Source organism: Meriones unguiculatus, chromosome 3 (genome assembly GCF_030254825.1).
Source record: "Meriones unguiculatus strain TT.TT164.6M chromosome 3, Bangor_MerUng_6.1, whole genome shotgun sequence".
NCBI classification, from domain to species: domain Eukaryota; kingdom Metazoa; phylum Chordata; class Mammalia; order Rodentia; family Muridae; genus Meriones; species Meriones unguiculatus.
Genome location: NC_083351.1, coordinates 126090588 through 126107986, shown reverse-complemented (window position 1 = coordinate 126107986; position 17399 = coordinate 126090588). Strand labels below are relative to the sequence as shown.

At 44.4% G+C, this 17399-nt stretch overlaps 1 protein-coding gene across 1 annotated transcript in view; it reads left to right on the top strand.

Annotated features, from left to right (window-relative positions):
• Nucleotides 1–17399, top strand: part of Lifr (LIF receptor subunit alpha) — a 63181-nt gene that overhangs the window by 8594 nt on the left and 37188 nt on the right. Inside the window, exons 2-3 of the mRNA XM_021652075.2 lie at nt 13882–14042; nt 16438–16552. Of these exons, the coding sequence (XP_021507750.1) occupies nt 13904–14042; nt 16438–16552 (254 nt within the window). The 5' untranslated portion in view covers nt 13882–13903. The remainder of the gene's footprint in view (nt 1–13881; nt 14043–16437; nt 16553–17399) is intronic.

Here is a 17399-nt window from a genome sequence, read left to right as displayed (position 1 = left end):
TTGTTTTTCACCTCACCCAGATCTCCATGATCTTCTTAACTCTATAGGAAAGACAATAGTGATGTTCTGGGAAGCAGATGGCAGCTGAAATGATCTGTTTTGGAGATTGCTGCTATGTGTGATTTGGAGGCTAATGTGCTCCCATGGTCTGTGTGTTAGGGCTTGGTCTCCTGGGGTGACATACTGCTATGTGGCAGAACCTTCAAGAGGCAGGGTCTTGTGGGAGGTCCTTAGGTCAGCGTCTCGTGGGACAGTAGTCCCCTTTCCTCTCTGCTTTTCATGTGGTGTGAGTTGCTTTGCTCCATGTGCCCCCACCATCGTGTTTTCCTTCACCATATACATACAGCAAAGGGTTTCATGGGCGCAGATCTCCGAAATATGTGCAATAAACCGACACTATGCATTGGCTTTCTTTGATATTTGTGATAGTGGCAGAAAGTTAACACGGGAATCTATAAGGAAAGATGAGCCTATGGAAAACTCCAGAGGTTGTTGACCTGTGGATTCAGGGTGGGTATTTACAGGGCTTCTGGACGTTGGTTTTGTTTTCAAATGTCAAGAGGGATGCCAGTGAAAGACTAGCTTGAAACTATAGTATTTCTTTGCCCATATTTTCCCTCTTCACATAATGTAGGCCATGCTGGACATTCTTATTTTGTAACCATTTTGCAACATGGTTTCAAGAAATGTTCCCTGTGTTACTAAAAGTTATTCAATATTTATTGATGCAGTGCGGCATTCTATCTCATGAACAAACCATATTTGAGAATTTACATTGCTTACCTTTAGAAATTCACAACTCATAATTAAAGCCCTTACCCCCTACTCCATTGGCCTTCTATTGTTATAGTGGAATACCCGACATGGGCTACTTACAGAGAAGACGTGTAGTGTGCTGGCCTCGCCTCTCCTGACGAGGATCATCTGCCGCACTCGCCATTGAGGCGTTGATACATGGGAGAGCTCACATCACCAAACTGGAAATCAGAAAGATGGGGTCCCACAATTCCTTCTGAGCACACACCTAAAATGACCCACAGACTCGCCACTAAATTTCACCTCTCAAAGATCCATCTTCTAATACCAGCAGCCCCAAGGCCTTGCAGCCAGTCACAGTGGACCCCTGGCGGACACTAGCCATCAAACCACAGCTTCCAGTGACTTTCAGAGTCTTTCCCGAGTCAGACACCTAAAGACTTTTGGTATAGTTTGTATCATTTTGTTCTATAATTAAGTAATCAGAAAAAATACTTATTTATTTATTATGTCCCATTTCTCTCCTGGGAGTTGTTTTTATTCTATGTCTGTATATTTGTAGAGTTTGAACTATATTTAGAGTATAATAGACACCCTATTAATGACAGTACTTGGGAGGTGGAGGCAGGCAGGAAGATTAGTGGATCCTGTGAGTTTGGTTTGCATAGTGAGTTCTAGGCTGGCCAGGGCTACCTAGAGAGACTCTGTTTCTCCCCCCCCCCAAAAAAAAAAAGTCGAAATATCTTTTAAAATTACTCAGGTAAAATACTTTATAAAAATTAGAAAGCTTGGAGACTAATTCTTTTAAAGTTTTAGTCTTAACCTTAGGGTAACTGCACGTGATACTGCCTTATATATGCTAGATTGATTTCTGTGCATATTTAGACAGTGTACTGGCTAGTTTCATGTCAGCTTGACACAAACTGGAGTTATCAGAGAGGAAGGAGCCTAGTTGACAGAAAATGCCTTTATAAGATCCAGGTGTAATTAATTAGTGACCAATGGGGAGGGACCTGCCCACTGTGGGCGGTGCCGCCCCAGGGCAGGGTGGTCCTGGGTTCTATAAGAAGGCAGGCTGAGCAGGCCAGGGGTAGCAAGCTAGTAAGCAGCACCTTCCATGGCCTTCTGCATCAGCTTCTGCCTCCGAGACCCTGCCCTGGGTAAGTTGCTGCCTTCACTGCTTTTGATGATGAACTGTTACATGGAACTGTGAGTGGAATGAAGCCGTTCCTCTCCCGGTTGCCCTTGGCCATGGCGTTTCATCACAGCAATGGTCAATATTTAGTATTTGTGCCTCCAGGTGTGTTAAGCTGTGGCTGAAATATACTTATATGGTTTTTTTTTGTAATAGATTTAAAAAAATATATAACTTAAATTAATCATCCTCCACGATACACAATTATGCACACTGTTCCTTCTGTTTGGCATATTTCCTCCACACCTTTCTGCGTGTTTGGCAATTTTTATACCTGCAGGGGGCTACAGCACTGAGGGAGAGGGGCGAGTCTTACTTTGTGAAGCTTACCTGCCTCTTGGGGAGCCCCAGGCAGTAAACAGGAATTACATGTCCAGATATAGATGAGTGCTCCAAGAATAGGAAGCCGGCCACGGTGATGTAGGGTGAGGAGCGTGGGCGGCAGGACCTGTGGGAGGACGCTAGGTACCCTTCTTCTTTCCCTGGGTGATGGGAGGGGACTTGCTGAGCGAGTGAGTTCTAATGCAAAACCTGGCTGATTCATAGCACCTCCGGAGAGGTCCAGGGAAGGATGTTCCGTGTAGCAGGAATAATGTACGCGTTCTTGAGGGGGTCTAGGCCTGGTGAATATGATGAACAGGAGGTGGCTGAAATGAGAGAAGCATGTCTGAAAGGGGAATAGGGCCCCTCAGGGTCATGGGAGAGAAAGAAGAGTGTGTGTGTAAGCATTGGCCCCAGTTTTAAATCCACAGTGACAGGGTCTGATGGGTACTTGGGGATGGTGACCGCGCCTGCTCTGTGCAGAATGGGTGTGTGGGGAGCAGGGACGGAGAGGAGACCCTTCGCTGACTGACAGCAGTGCAGGCAAGAGGCTGGCGTGCCTGACTCAGGGGTTAGCAGCGAGGGTAGAGGATAGCGGGCAGTGTTTGGTTTCAGAAATTATGAAGCTGTAGCTGCCAGTCGTGTGGGGGTGGTGGAGGCTGCTGTGCAGGAAGGGGTGACTCAAGAGCTGCTAGGGTGCTTTTGTTTGCTTTGTTGAGACAGGATTCTTGTTGGGTAGCCTTCATTGAACTGTGCTCCCTAAGGTGATCCTCCTCTCTTGGCCTCCCAGGTGCTGAGATTATAGGCACGAACCAGAACCACCATGGTTGTTTGCAAGCCTATCATTTTTGGCAAGCCATTTTTTTGGGGAAGTGTCTGTACCATTTTTGATAGGGGGAAGATTAAGGAAGAAAAACTCAGGGGCTGTGAATCAAGCATCTGTTTTATGTGTAAGCTGAAAATATCTTGAGACTTGCAGGGAACAAATTGTACTTACATCTGGAGAGAGGGCAGATGGGAGCTATATAGAACACCTGGGGGAAAGTCAGGATCAATTTAAAAGTGAATGTAGGTTTTGCTTACATTAACCTAAGTTCTTAAGAAATTTGTAAGGATGCGGCAAGAGGTGGGCAGAGTGCTTTGGGCCTCAAAGTCACAGGCACCCTGGTGTTCAGTGAACATCTTTCTTGCAGTCTTACCTAACATTTCTTGCAAAACAGTTCATAGAAGTGGGTTTTGTCGGTCAGTTGGTTGGTTGTTTTGTCGTTTTTTGTTGTTGTTGTTGGTTTGTTTGTTTTTTGAGACAGTGTCTATCTACATAGTCCTGGATATCCAAGAACTCTCTATGTAGACCAGACTGGCCTCCTCATGCCTCTTTGCTGCTGGCACCATGCCTGGCACTGACTGAGCAAATAGTTAATGCTCAATAAGTGCTTTATCAGATTGGTTTGTCATTGTCACCATCATCAGCATCAGCATCGTCATGTAAAATTGCATCATAACATGACTCAGACCTTGGAGTCATGGTCAGAACTGGGTTCCATTTCTGGCTTTGTTCTTTACAGGTCAAAAGACTGAGCAAGTCACTTAACCCCTTTGTTTCCTCATCAAGTAATAGGTGAAAGACTTTCCCCCCTCCCCAAGCACTGTGAGGGTGCCCATGACAGTGAGAATTACAGTTGAGGTCTAGCTTCTCTACATTGCCCAGTGGTGGCTGGCATTCTCACTAACCCTAAACCATTGTGGGACTGCACATCACATCACATCCACCATTTATTGTCCATTGATACCTCTTAGTGTTTGAATTGTGTATTTTTACTCCTGTTGAAGATAGTTATCTTGCTTTGGCAACTTTTATTCTTTGGCCATCCAAAGGTGTTTTTGTATATTCAAACTGTCATATTTGTTGCATGAGATTTTCCTTAAGGGGGAAAACGTTGTATCCAGTTTGCTGAGCAAGATAGTTTCCTGAGCTATTTCTGTCTACCACGAGAGGCGTGCGTGTTAAGTAAGCTGCAGGTACATGGGAGGTTTGCACTTGGGGTTATGAGCTGGGATCTGATGGACAAGTTATTGTTTGTTAAAGAGAAGGAGGAAAAAGAAGATTTGGGAGGGATATCTGGAGCAATAATAGAGAAGGCAGAGCCATGCACACTTACTGGACTTGAGCCATGGCCGTGGAAGAAGGGGTGGAACAAACATGGGGTTCAAGGGCGAAGCTGGCAGGAGATGGCAAAAAAACTTGTGCCATGTTCAGATTGGGACCTCCTCAAGGCCAGGGAGAGCCATGGAAGATTCTGGCATGATAAGGCTGACTTCGTGCAGTTTGGGGAATTGGCTGGGATCATTGCAGTAAGTGAGGGCTGCGAGGGACTCTGCCAGCCTGACTCTGGACATTTGTCTTATTTCTGCAGACCACTGTGCCAGCAAGTGGAGAGTAAATGTGATATCCTTAAAAGGTGCCCCTTTTGCTCATTCTACCATGTTCTTTATATAAAGCACCTTGAGACTGGGGTATCCAGCAAGCTGTCCAGATGTGAGTGGAGATTCTTGAGACTGGGGTATCTGGAAAGCTGTCCAGATGTGAGTGGAGATTCTTAGAGCTTACTTACCCACAATCCTTAGGCTCAGTGGGAACCATACATAGGGACTAGCTTGGCCCTGTGGAGAGATGGGATGAGAACACTTAAGAGTATTAAGTTTTTGTTGGACTAACAGATTGTCAAGTCAGGGGTGCAGCTGGCCACTGTGACCCATCCTCTCTTCCAGAATCCTTTCTCAATACTTTCCACGTATTCTGACCCAGGATCAATATCAGGCATATGAGTCTCTGGGGGTATAGGGCCATGCCATGCCAATGCTTAATCCTGGTCCTCAGCTTGGTGGAATTTAAAATCACCCAGGAAGCAAGCCTTTGGGTGTGAGTACCAGGGTGTTTCCAGAGAAGCTTAAGTGATGGGGAAGACCTTCTGAAGGAGGGTAGCACCATGCGTTGGGGTCCATTCAAGTTGGAGTAAGGAAAATGGGCATAGAACAAAAGTATTACCTTTATGCTAATTGGTGATAGGAAACAGCGTGACCAGCAGCCTAGGGCTCCTGCCACCATGCCTTCCCCACCTTGCTGGCCCGATCCTCAAACCAGGGGCCAAAATGAGCAAACCCTTCCTTCCTTAAATGGCTGCTTGTTGGCTGTTCTTCACAAACTGCTAATTCAGTCTGCTTCTTGACCAAACCGACTGTCTTTGAAATATTTCCAACAAATGCCAATTATTTCCAAACCTTTGAGGTTTTGTTTGGTTGGTTTGGTTTCCTTTTTTTTGTTTTGTTTTGTTTGTTTGTTTGTTTTTTGTTTTGTTTTTCTGTTCCACTCTTGTGTTGAAGGTAGGGAGAGCCCTCCTCCCCACCTGTTCTTTTGAAAAGCTTTTTTTGTAGTCTAAACTGATACCTTGGATTTTGAGTTCTAAAAATAAAGGGGGGGGAGCAGAGTTTTTTGACACCAAGAGAACATAAAAGCTATCAGATAATGACTCTAAAATAAGCCAAAACATTAAGGCACATTTAGGTCAGTATCTGTGCATTAAAATACAAATATTAGAACAATTTATCTTTTAAAACAAGTATTGGTTTGTTTGCTTTGTTTTTGAGTTTGTGGAGTTTTGTTTGTTTGTTTGTTTGTTTGTTTCATTTTAAGGCTTATAGCTGGCTCCCTAAGGAGTGTTTTGCTTTGGAAATGTGTTTTGTTTGGCATGAAGAGTGGTATTCAGTTGTGGTATTTTCCCCCTAAATTAGTTACTAGCATTTTGAAATAAGGAGATTTCACATGTTTTTTTTTTGTTGTTGTTCTTGTTTTGTTTTGTTTGTTTTTTTATTTTTAGAAGATAGCAAATCCCTTCTTCTGATCAGGAATGGGGAAAGCCTGGCTAGATTTCCGGAGCCTGCAGGTGAAGGGGCCTACCCTGTGGATAGCAAGCTGCTCTGCCTCCCTCTCTTTTCTGAGTCTGTGAAAGACAAAACAGAACAGCAGCTCAGACTTCTGAAAAGCTGGAAGCTCCGTAGCTGTGGGGTACCCTGTATCTCTGGTATAAAACAGACAGAGGTGGTGGCTGTCAGCTGCTATCACGGAACTATCTTCAGCTAGTCACAACCACTTTGTCTGGCTGGCTTTTGGAGCGTGTTTGAGTTGGCACGTCAGTTAAGAGCTCAACTAATCAAAAGTATACTTAGCGTTGGAAGGGGAACATGAAGAAAGATAGCAGTTACTTTCCATTTTGTTCCCTCAGCTCAGACTATCGGATCAGGATATGATTATCAAGTGTCCCAAGAAGCAGGTGACAGCATCAACCCAACGGGGTGGAAGGAGAGCACAGTCTACAGCCGCCAGTTGCTTGAGGGAAACAGGCAGAGTGTCCTGAGAGTACAGTCCCTGTAGTTGTTTGTTTCCTTTGTTTTTGATGACATGTGAAGGAAGACAGCCTTGAATCAGAGTCCTGTCATTTGAGAGCTGAAACCTAACATTCCAGCTATTTGTCCTGTTCCTGCTACCAACATTTTAGTGCGAGAATAGGTGCTGGAGCCCGGGGCTCCTGAGTTCTCTGGGTGTTTTGCTGTGGATTTCACAGTTAAGTACAGTGTTCCAGAACTGAGATTTGTAAGCAGTGCTGAGTTCAAGTTTCCCAGCTCTGCGTCTTAGACGTGTGAAGCTCTGTGCCTCAGTGCCTTACTGTGAAAGGAGGGAGGGTAGTGACACCGACTTCATAGAACTGAAGAGAACTAAACCCAATACCATATTTAAGGAACTTAGACAAGCGCCTGCCACCCAGGAATGCATGCAGTGCATGCTGTCTGAAAACGGGAGTTGCTTACTTCCTGGCAGAGCTAGCATTTGAAGTGGATGAAATGATTGCACAGTGAGCCATTTCCCCGTCGAATTTCAGCAGGCCGTTATGAGTGGGTTTAACCTGTGTATTTAAAAAAGAAACTAACCTCTATTTGAGCCAGGGTTGCCAAGGTTGCCATTTCATTTCTAAATGTAGGTATTTACCTCACTCTTCGGGATATAAAGGAACAGTGGGAGAATAGTCAAGAGAGTTACCATAGTAAGTCCTCACTAAGTACATCATTTGAGAAAGTTTTCTCCAGTTGTCAAATAAGTCTTGAGTACACAGTGGGTATGAAGTGCTCTTAAGTGCAAATGTGTCATAAGGCAATATTCTCTTCAAAGAGTTTCAAAAGCAATAGGAAAGTGGAAAGAGGGGGACTATTATTTCCATGTTTTGTGATAAGCACAGAAAACGAAATTAAAGTGCAGGTGGTGCCTTGCCTGAGATAGGAGGGTCAGCTGAGAGGCAAGAAGGCTCAATGCCCCTAGAATGGAGAGGGTGGAAGGAGACTGTGGTGTAGACACTAGGTTGTGACTTTGGCTGTAGTGTCAGTCCTGTGGGTGGGATAGCCCCCTGCTGTTTTCCATAGCTCAAAGGGACGGGATGGAGAGAATGGGAGGGAGACATGGCTGCTATGGAAAGCCCCAAGTCTTATGAGGAAGCTGTATTGCTGGAGGTGCTTGCTGGAGACGTGAACTGAATTAAGTAATGGCTTATGTTACCTGTGCCCGAAGTGATGGAGGTCATGGGAAAGGAGATAGAGGAATAGAGGGTGGGAAAAATGAGGGGTGTTTGGGAGTCAGATTGATGATCAGGTGGGAGGGATGAAGAGTCAAGAGTGAAGTGACTGTCTTGAGTATTCATGAATTGGCCCAGGGCCTGAGAGAACACATCCAGAGGGGAAAGTGAATTTTCCTGTGTTTCCTTTTGGATTTTTGAGGGCTCCGAGGCATATAGCATCTAAGTATTTTCACATTGCTTCAGGAACCTACTTGAATGGATTTATGTAGATAATATAAGCTCACACTTGTCTGGTAACCGGTTAGTCTGAAGCTGGGCATGGGCCAATTCTGTGAAACAGATTTGGAAGTCATTAGTGTATGAGTAGTAGTCGAGGCCACAAGAGTGGATACTATCCATGGAGGGAATAAAGAGTGAGAAGAGCCAGGAATCACCAAGCTTAGGAGTGCTGCCTGGCTGGGGTTGGGAACCGGCAGGGAAGGAATGGATTATTTAACACATGTGCTTAGCGTATGTGTCAAGTGATGGGCTGAGTCGTTGATTCTAGCCATATACCAAGAGCAATTTTATGTGGATTAAAGCTTGAATTGCTGAAAGTCTTAAATGTTCTTGATAGAAACAGGTACAGTTTGCATCCTATATGAAGAGGTATTGTGCATGTCATAATAATTCTACATCAGAAAGAAGGAAATGATTAATACCCAGCTTACTAAGAGACAAACAAAAGCCAGAATGAGTGATTTAAAAGAAAGCATTGGGAATTACCGAAAAACAGTTGAAGAGGCATTTTTACTATACAGTCAAGGAATTGGCACCTTTACAACACAAGCATTAGATAAGATTTTAAAAGAGATAATTCTTGGTATTAGTAGAACACCAAAACAGTTACAGGTTAACTATCTGTAATCCCCAAATCAGAAAGCTGCAATCTTCAAACGTGGGAACTTAAAATATCACCTTGATGCTACAAGTGGGCATCATGCCATTGCCAGTCCACAGTCAAAACACCGGGTCACCAAAAACATTGCACAGAATTACCTTTGTATGAAATGCAAAGGACCTTCAGGTTGGGATTGGGCTCCCTTCTCTGAGGTAATTCATTACATATGCGCAAGTATCCACATGTGACAGAAAGAATGAAACGCTTGAAGTTCTAGCAGGTTGGATGAGGAGCAGTCAGTGTGTTCTGAGGAGTGGGGCTGTTCTTGATTGTTTGGAATGTAAGCTTTTATCATGCTTTATTACATAGTAATGATCGCTTGTAGGATCAACCATTGTTCTTTGGTTATTTCTTTGCTTTTTTAAAAAAATTTATGTCTGTATTCATGTGCGCAGGTGCAGCGGTCAACAGTCCTCAGGGACTGTCCACTTTGCTTTTTGAAATAGTGTCTGTGTCTCCCTGGGACCTGAGGCTCACAGGTGAGGCGGGGCTGGCTGGCCAGGCAGTGAGCCCCAGGAGTCTCAGTGTTATTTGCCTTTCCAGCACTGGGAACGCAAGAATGCTTCCTCCCCATACCCAGTTGTTTTTTTTTTTTTTTCACTTGTATATCGGGAATTGAACTCAGGTCTTCACCTCATACTTGTGTGACACACACTTTACTGACTGGTAATTTAATAACAGAAGGCTTCATTCCTGTAGTAAGTGAAAGTTCATTTGTTTGGTAGTGATACATTGGTCTTTATTGATACATTGGTCTTTATTGAGTCACTCTCACAGCCTGGCTGAGGTAAGTGGTGAGTGAGCAGACATAACCCCTGAGAAGGTAGGAAGAATCAGAGACACTATATGGAAGACACTGGAATGAACTGCCGACGGGAGCCTCGGTTGGGAGGAGGCACTGAGACCAATTGCAGTTTGCCATTAGGGAGCTCCTGTGGTGTGGAGGGGCCCGTAGTCAGCCATCCAGAAGGGCCTTGCTCACCATGTGAAACCAGCTGTAGGAGGGTCCATGCGAAGCCTTTAAAGCATTTTTAACACATTCTTGTTTTGATGTTCTGGAGTGCAAAATGGACAAGTTTTTGAATTAACAGAAAGGCCTCAGCAGAATGAAAACTAGCTAACTTGATATGAAAGATCTTGATGAACAAAAATCTCAAAGACACTGGCAACTTCCTGGGAAACTGAGATAAATTAGGACAATGAATAAATAAAAATACTCTTTAAATTTTAGACCAACATGTTTTTTGGGGGGAGTAAACATCCTACAGTATTCATTCACAGTATTTTTATAATTATAGCAAAAGTTAAATTTCAGTATTGTTTGCAGAATGCTAATTAAAGATGGAAACAGTGGAGCCCCTCGGTACGCTCATGCCCAGAGTATCTTATTAATGTTTTCACAGTGCCCTAGTCAAAAGAGTTACCTAACAATTCCAAGTTTCTAGGTCAAAACCAATAGTTATTTATGACCTAGAACTTGAAAACTGATTGGAGAAGTCCGTGTGTGTCACCTCTTAAAGGAAAAATAATGTCCCTGTGAGGTGATAGGTGAACCTATTGAGCATGACACAGGCTCTCAAACCTCGGGAAAAAAATTTAGGCCATCCTCTTTGCCCTTGGTTCATAGACCTTTGGGGATGATCCTTGTGGTTTATCCCATCAGTCACCAAAGATACACTGTCACCGAAGGACATCTAACACGACCAAATGTGCAAGCTGAATAGCACTGGGCCGGGGTTCTCAGAAGTGTTGGGCAGATACTGCTTTTCCAGTAAGTCAACCAGCCGCGTGATAGCCTGTCAGTCAGTTGGCTTGGGTGCCCGGGGTCCCTCAATGCGTGCGTAGGCACCCCGTGTCTAACTTTATTCCCTGTGTGGGCGACACCTGAATATCGTATGGCCCACTGATAAGAGCAGTACATGAGCCTGTCGTTATGCCTATGGGCCAGACATGGTGCTGCTTTGACCGAGACGTGACTGTGCTGCCCTTCTCATAGTGACCCTGCAGTGACAATGAGCATGTTTTGTAAAAAGGACATGAGGAGGTTACAGAAATGGATATGGAAGGAATCTGCCAAGAAAGAAAGCAGGTGGTAATCATGGAGAGATACAGTGGCTTGGAGTTCTCATTCTGGTACACCCTAGAATGAGATCTGTGCTGGGAATGGGGTGCAGCTTTGAGTAATGTTTCCCTCAGCGTCTCTCCTCCTCTTCCCTACTTGCTCTTTTCCATTTCCGTCTCTCATTCCCCCTGGTGGGGTATCTGTAGACCTACTTGGTGAGTTCCCCAGAGTCCAGTGAGTTCATTTGAAAGTCCAGGTCGGAAGGAAGTTGAGTGTGTTGTTAGCATATTGTGACAGTGCCCAGATGACTTGATCCCAGTGTTCTGAGTAATTCATTGTCCTGCCCATTATTATCCCTTATTATCCTGCCCATTTTAAGTCGAGTGGGCCTTGCCAATGCCACATTGCTTTCTCTTTGCTGGATCACCTCAGCCTAAGGCACTGGAGTCCACAGTAGGCGTGTACCCCTGCTAGATCTGTGACAGCGTGTTACCTAGCCTTCCGCACTGCCTGTTCCTGCTGGCGGGAATGGAGCATTACAGCTGTGCTTTCAAAGTCTGCCGGGGCCATAAACAGAACTTGCCTCCGGGCTCCACTGGTGGAAGCTGAAGCCTGGGGATTAAGTGATCTACCCTCTGTCACACTGCTAATTGGTAATGGAGCCAAGATTAGAGTCCCTGTCTGGCAGCACCTGGTCCCGGGCCCTTCCTTGGCCACCTCCTCCCAGCCCCTCTCATCCCTTCTTCCTGACATTACAATGGAACTTGAGTTTCCCTTCTAGAATAACCATAAGCTGCTGGGGAGGCATTCTTTCAACATATGTTTAGCCAGTTGGTGGGTATGGTTTGAGATTATTTAAGCCATTCCTGCACAGCTGTGTAATTCTGTAACCTCAGCAGGCACTGTGGGCCTTTCATAAATACATTTTCATATCTTGGTGACAACTGGGATTGACGAGGCACTTGTTTGCTCATCTAGAAAATAACTGGACACTTTAGAAGTGTGTGTTTGCATCTCGTGTGTGTTTGGCTTACGATTATGTAAAGTGTCTGAGATTCCTTTTTGTGTTTTTTACAGTATTAAGCAATAGTCAGGAAAAGAGTGTTCATTTCTCTGACAGTGATGAGTGTCTTCTCTCGTGGGCTTTATTGAGATGCTCCACCTCTTTTCTTTATCAGGTCTCCATCTTGTATCTATTTCCTATTGTTGTTTCATTATTATTCAGTGTTTTGTTTTTAAGGAGGGGGGAGATCACTCACTGGTTAACAGGGTCTGTCCCTCTTGCAGAGGATCTGCATTCCCATCCCAGCACCCACTGTTGTGCAGCTTAAAACCACCCATAACTATAGCTCCTGGAGGTCTGACACTCTCTTCTGGCATTCTCAGACAACCCTTGCATGTAAACACACACACACACACACACACACACACACACACACGTCTAAATCTTTTAAAATGTAACATCACCCAATATACTTACCTTTTTAGAGCTATTTTCATTTCTATTTACTCCATTCATGGCATGCCCTTCTTGTTTTTATGGCTGTCCCCTTTGCTTATAGGAAACGTTGTGAAGTTTTATTTTTTGGGTTTTTTTTGTTTGTTTGTTTGTTTTATTTTTTATTTTTTTTTGCTTTCCTCTCTTATTAACTTTCTAATAGTAATAATAATAATAAAGCTTTGCAAATAAAAACACCACACACTGAAATTCATCAGCACCAAGATCCATGAGTCTCAGTGAACTTCTGTACGGTTAGAGCACTCTCCGTACCCTACTATGAAATATTTGCAACATCCTGTTTGTTGCTGCTTTATTCACTATAGCAAAAAGTTGACTCAACATAATTGTCCATCAGTGGATGAATGGATAAATGACAATTTGGTCTGTGTGTGTGTGTGTGTGTGTGTGTGTGTGTGTGTGTGTGTGTTAGTGCACACATGTGCATGTGTACGAGAATATGCTTCAGCTCTAAAGAAAAATGTAGTCTTCAGAATTTTGCTGTTCTCTATGTTGGCTTTGTTTCTCCTGGGAGTAATTTTTGTTTTCCTGTTCATCCTGAGTCTCTTTCACATTTTAGACATTGTTGATATGTTTTGTGGCTCTTGGTTTTCTCTACAGCATAAAGCTAGGCTGTTAGGTCTGACAAGGTTTCAGGGCAGGGGAAAGACTAGTTGGCTGTCACACGTGGCTGTGGGGTATGGAAGGAATGTAGTTATTGTCGGAAAGCTGAGTTGAGTGTGGAGTCAGCTGTGTCTGTGTGAGCTGCCCAGCCCTCCCTGGGCAGCGTTGTACATTCTGTAGAAGGAGGCTTCTGTTTGGGATGTGGAATAGGAGCACATCACGCTTGGCTGGAAACACATCTTGGAACCCATTAGTTTACACCTCTTATCTCATTGTCTGCTTCTTCGTACACCCAGGGATGGTTTAAATCATCCATCCAGGTCGTTGCTGTTTAGCCACTAAATCTAGTTGCTCTTGCCCCCACCACACACTAGACACTGTGAACATGTAGCCCACAAGCTTTGCACGTTTCAGCTGCTTTGCATGGGTCTAAGTACTTGCTTCTCATAATGATTTAGTAGGAAAATATAGTTGCACCTAAGCTTTGCAGAGGAGTGCCTGGGCACAGATGGGTTAGGGTCCCATGGAGAATGTTTGGGGCCACACAGTACGTGGTATGTCTAGGGCTCGAACCCAGTGTATGTTAGCATCAGTCAGTGCGCGTGTGTTTAGGTGTAACCTCGAATGGGAAGCCTGTTGTTGGGCTGTTGACTGTGGCGAACACTGGAAAGCAGCATCTGCAAGCAGCTTGTGATGTCCTGGGGCCAGAGGAGCAGACAGCTGCGGTGGGGATGTGCTTCTCCACCCAGGAGCATGCACCCTGCTTCAGCGTGTGTCATGACTGCTTCTGGGCTTGGATACCCAGAGTGACCTGTGTCTTCCGGGCCATTGAAAAGCATCTGTTTTCCTCCTCTCTCGCTCTAGGAGTGACAGCATAGCACAGACGATGGATGTTTACTCATGGTGGAGACAGCCATCCTGGATGGTGGACAATAAAAGAATGAGGATGACTCCAAACTTGCCAGGGCTTCTGTCAGCACTTACTCTTCTGCATCTGGCCATGCAAGCAAATAGTCTGGAGAGGGGTAAGTAATCCTCATAGCAGATGAGCAGGCGGGTTTACTTTCAACTATAAAGTAGGCCTGTTTCTCTGCTGACCTCTTCAGGGTTTTACTGCTTGAAATCCATTTCTCTGCAATTTATATATATATATATATATATATATATATATATATATATTTTAGTTTCTTTTTTTAAAAGCTCCTTTATTAAAGGGAAATCAAAATAGTCTTTGACCCTACACAAATAATAAATCATAATTTTCATACAATGATATCCATTCTTTCAGGATATGGTTCTCTGAGCTCTGACAATGTGCAGTTGCTAACCACAGGCACCCTCAAGATGTGGCTGTGATCCAGAGCATAGAGAAGGCCCACTGTGTCTGGTAGCCAGCCCTTCCCACCCCACCCAGCCAGCAGGGCTGCTTTCTGTCTCACGCGTTGTCTTTTAAGAAAGTTTTCTGGATGGATCTGAAAATCCTTTTATGTGTTTCTTGTGTCTTATTTTAAAACGTTAAAGAATGTTTATGCATACAATGCCTGACTTATTTCTGTGAGGGATGTTATCCTTCTGCCCACTGGCTTTATTTTTATAGTATTTACACAATGAAGCAGATCTCTTTTCCCAAGATTATTGAGCAAGTAACTCGATTATTATAACTGTTGGTTTCAATGCGAGCGTTTCTGGGTTTTATTTGTTTGTTGTTTTTTGTCTTATATAAATTTAAAGTTTATGGCAATGGTGAGTGTCATGCCTGTAATTCATAAAGATAATAAACTTTTTCAAAGACATTATGGGGTATAAGATAATTTTTACAGTTTCCCCTTCCTCCTTTCTTTCCCCTTCCCTTTTTCTTGTTCCCCTTTCCATCCATTTCTCTTTCCTCCCCTTTCCCATCCTCCCCCTTTCCCTTTTTTCCTACCCTTTCCCATTTTCTATGTGCTCTCGCTTTCTTTCCAGCTTCATTCCAGCATGACTTTTTATTGTGTTCTTCTCCTGCCCATGCTCATGCATTCCATCATGCAGTGCCATCCTTTGGTGTGGGTAGAGACTCTTAGGACTGTAATCTTCTGAGTTGTTGTTTTCTCCCCATTGTTTAAGCCACATGCACAAGAATATTCTCTATAGGTTGACGTGAGTTCATCGTGTCTGAATGTAACGGGCTTTACAATAATAAAAAGATTGATACTAGGTTCATGGAGGGGCAGTTCCAGCCAGGAGGGTGTGTAGAATGGGACAGACCTCGAGTCTGTCTGGAATTCTTTTTTTCCTTGGAAGTGAACTGTTTGCTGGTAGTCTAATGTCATTGCTGCTACCCCACTACTTCACAGTTGGCTTTTATTAGTTACCTTTTCATTTAAAAAACAAAACATATTCCTTCCCCTCACTCTCACACACTCACACAAACACATGCACCTCTAGTTGACTGCAGTTCTTTGTCTAGGGGTGAGGTCTCCTCAGCTTCTCCTCTCTCAGGTTAACATATGTGTTAGTACTTTCCCTTGTACAGTTCATGCTTAGGCAGCCATGATGGTGAGAACTCACGGGTATACTCTCTGGCATTTCCGAGAGACACAGCCACACAGCAAACCCCCAGTTCTTCCGGCTTTTACAGTCTTTCCACTCCCTTTCCTGCAATGATCCCTGAGCCTCAGGTTCCAGATTTGTGCTGTAGATATCCCAGCAGGCACTGGTCTCTACAGTGCTTCATTTTGACTGGTTGCAATTTCTGTAATGGTCTCCATCTGTTTCAAAGAGAAGTTTGCTTGATGAGGCACGAGGGCAGGGATTGTGCTGGTTTAGTGAAAGTGGTTGTAGATTGCCCTGCAAAACCCATGATCTTGGTAGCCCCCGGTAGCTGATTCGATTTCCATTGGCAGGCATGATTTCCCTCTTGTTGGGTGGGTGTAAGCTGTTGTTTGCTGCCAAGATATGTGTGCATGGGACAAAAAGTTTTACCCAGGGAAGAACATACCAGTTAGTTAACTAGTAGCAAATGGTCAGCCCTGAAAGTGTACATAAAAGTAACATTATATGGACTGAGCAGGTTGTATTTAAGTATTAAGGAATACACACACACACACACACACACACACACACTCTACATATATTTAACAACAGTTGAAGAGAGAGAGGCCATGTATTTGAAAGGGGACCAAGGGGGTATACATGGGAAGGTTTAAAGGGAGGAACGGAGAGGGGGCAGTGATGTGGTTGTATTATAATCTTAAGAAATTAAAAAGAAAACACAGAAAGTTAGGAAACAGCCATAGAGTAGTATCTGATGACTGAGGTCCGTTCTTCATAGAGGGTGTGGCCCCCTGTAGGCCCAGCACTGGGGCCCTGACCCTCCAAGTGCCCTGGAGTCACCTTGCACTCTCCGTATTGCATATGTCCATGTTGTCTTTTCTTCTTTAGGGTCACCTCAAGATTTTAAATGCACAACCAACAATATGCAAGCGTGGGACTGTGTGTGGACAGCACCCCCCGGGCTCAGCCCTGGAGCTGTGAAAGAAGTTTGCATTGTAGACAGGTAAAGGAATCTGGGGGTTCATCCCAAGCCATAACCCAGAGTTTTCCTGGTTATTTTAGAGTGCCACGGTTTTGTTCCTGGATTTTTAAAGGACGTTTTCACTCAATCTTCTTTTTCTTAAGAATTCTAAGTCTTACAGTAGTCCAGATGGAAACTCATTCTTATTACCGAAAGTGTTTTTCTTCCGTTGTCTGCAGAGTAGAGGTGGAGCACCACCCAAAGTGTACTGATCTGCTCAGGGGGATTTACAGGTCTGCTCCAAGCCAGCGTCTGCCTTTCTCAGGCTGAAGTCTGTGTCTCTTAGTAATTGCCAGCAACAGCAGCTCCACACACAGGCATTGGCTCTCAGGGAAGTGGTTGGCCGTGGGCAGTTCAGGCCTGGCACAGTTGTCAATGGGCCCATCTTCATCATCAGGCTTCTTGGCCACCTTTTGCCTGGTTTTCTCCTGGTTCAGGGCAAGACATGAGAAGCACCTCTCAGGTCTGCACTTGAACAGGCAAGCGGGAAAGAGAAAGATGACTTTCTGTTTAAAAGACTTATATGAAGTCCCACAAAACACCTGGATTGACACTGGTCAGATCTAGTCACATGGCTAATAAGTCTGGCTCCTCTAGAAACTTGGAGATAAGTTTTTCTAGCTGGGTGGCAATGTCCACCAAGCAGTGGGGCCATGTTATTAAGGAGGAGGATGAAACGGGCCTCCGGACATAGGGAAAGGCTCTCAAGATAACCTTCTAGCTCAAATAATCTTGGCTGGGCTCTACACAGTGCTTCCCAGAGTGGAGGCCTACACAGTGTCTTTTGCTTTTCTGTAATCCCAAAAGGACCATGAACTGCTTAGCAAAG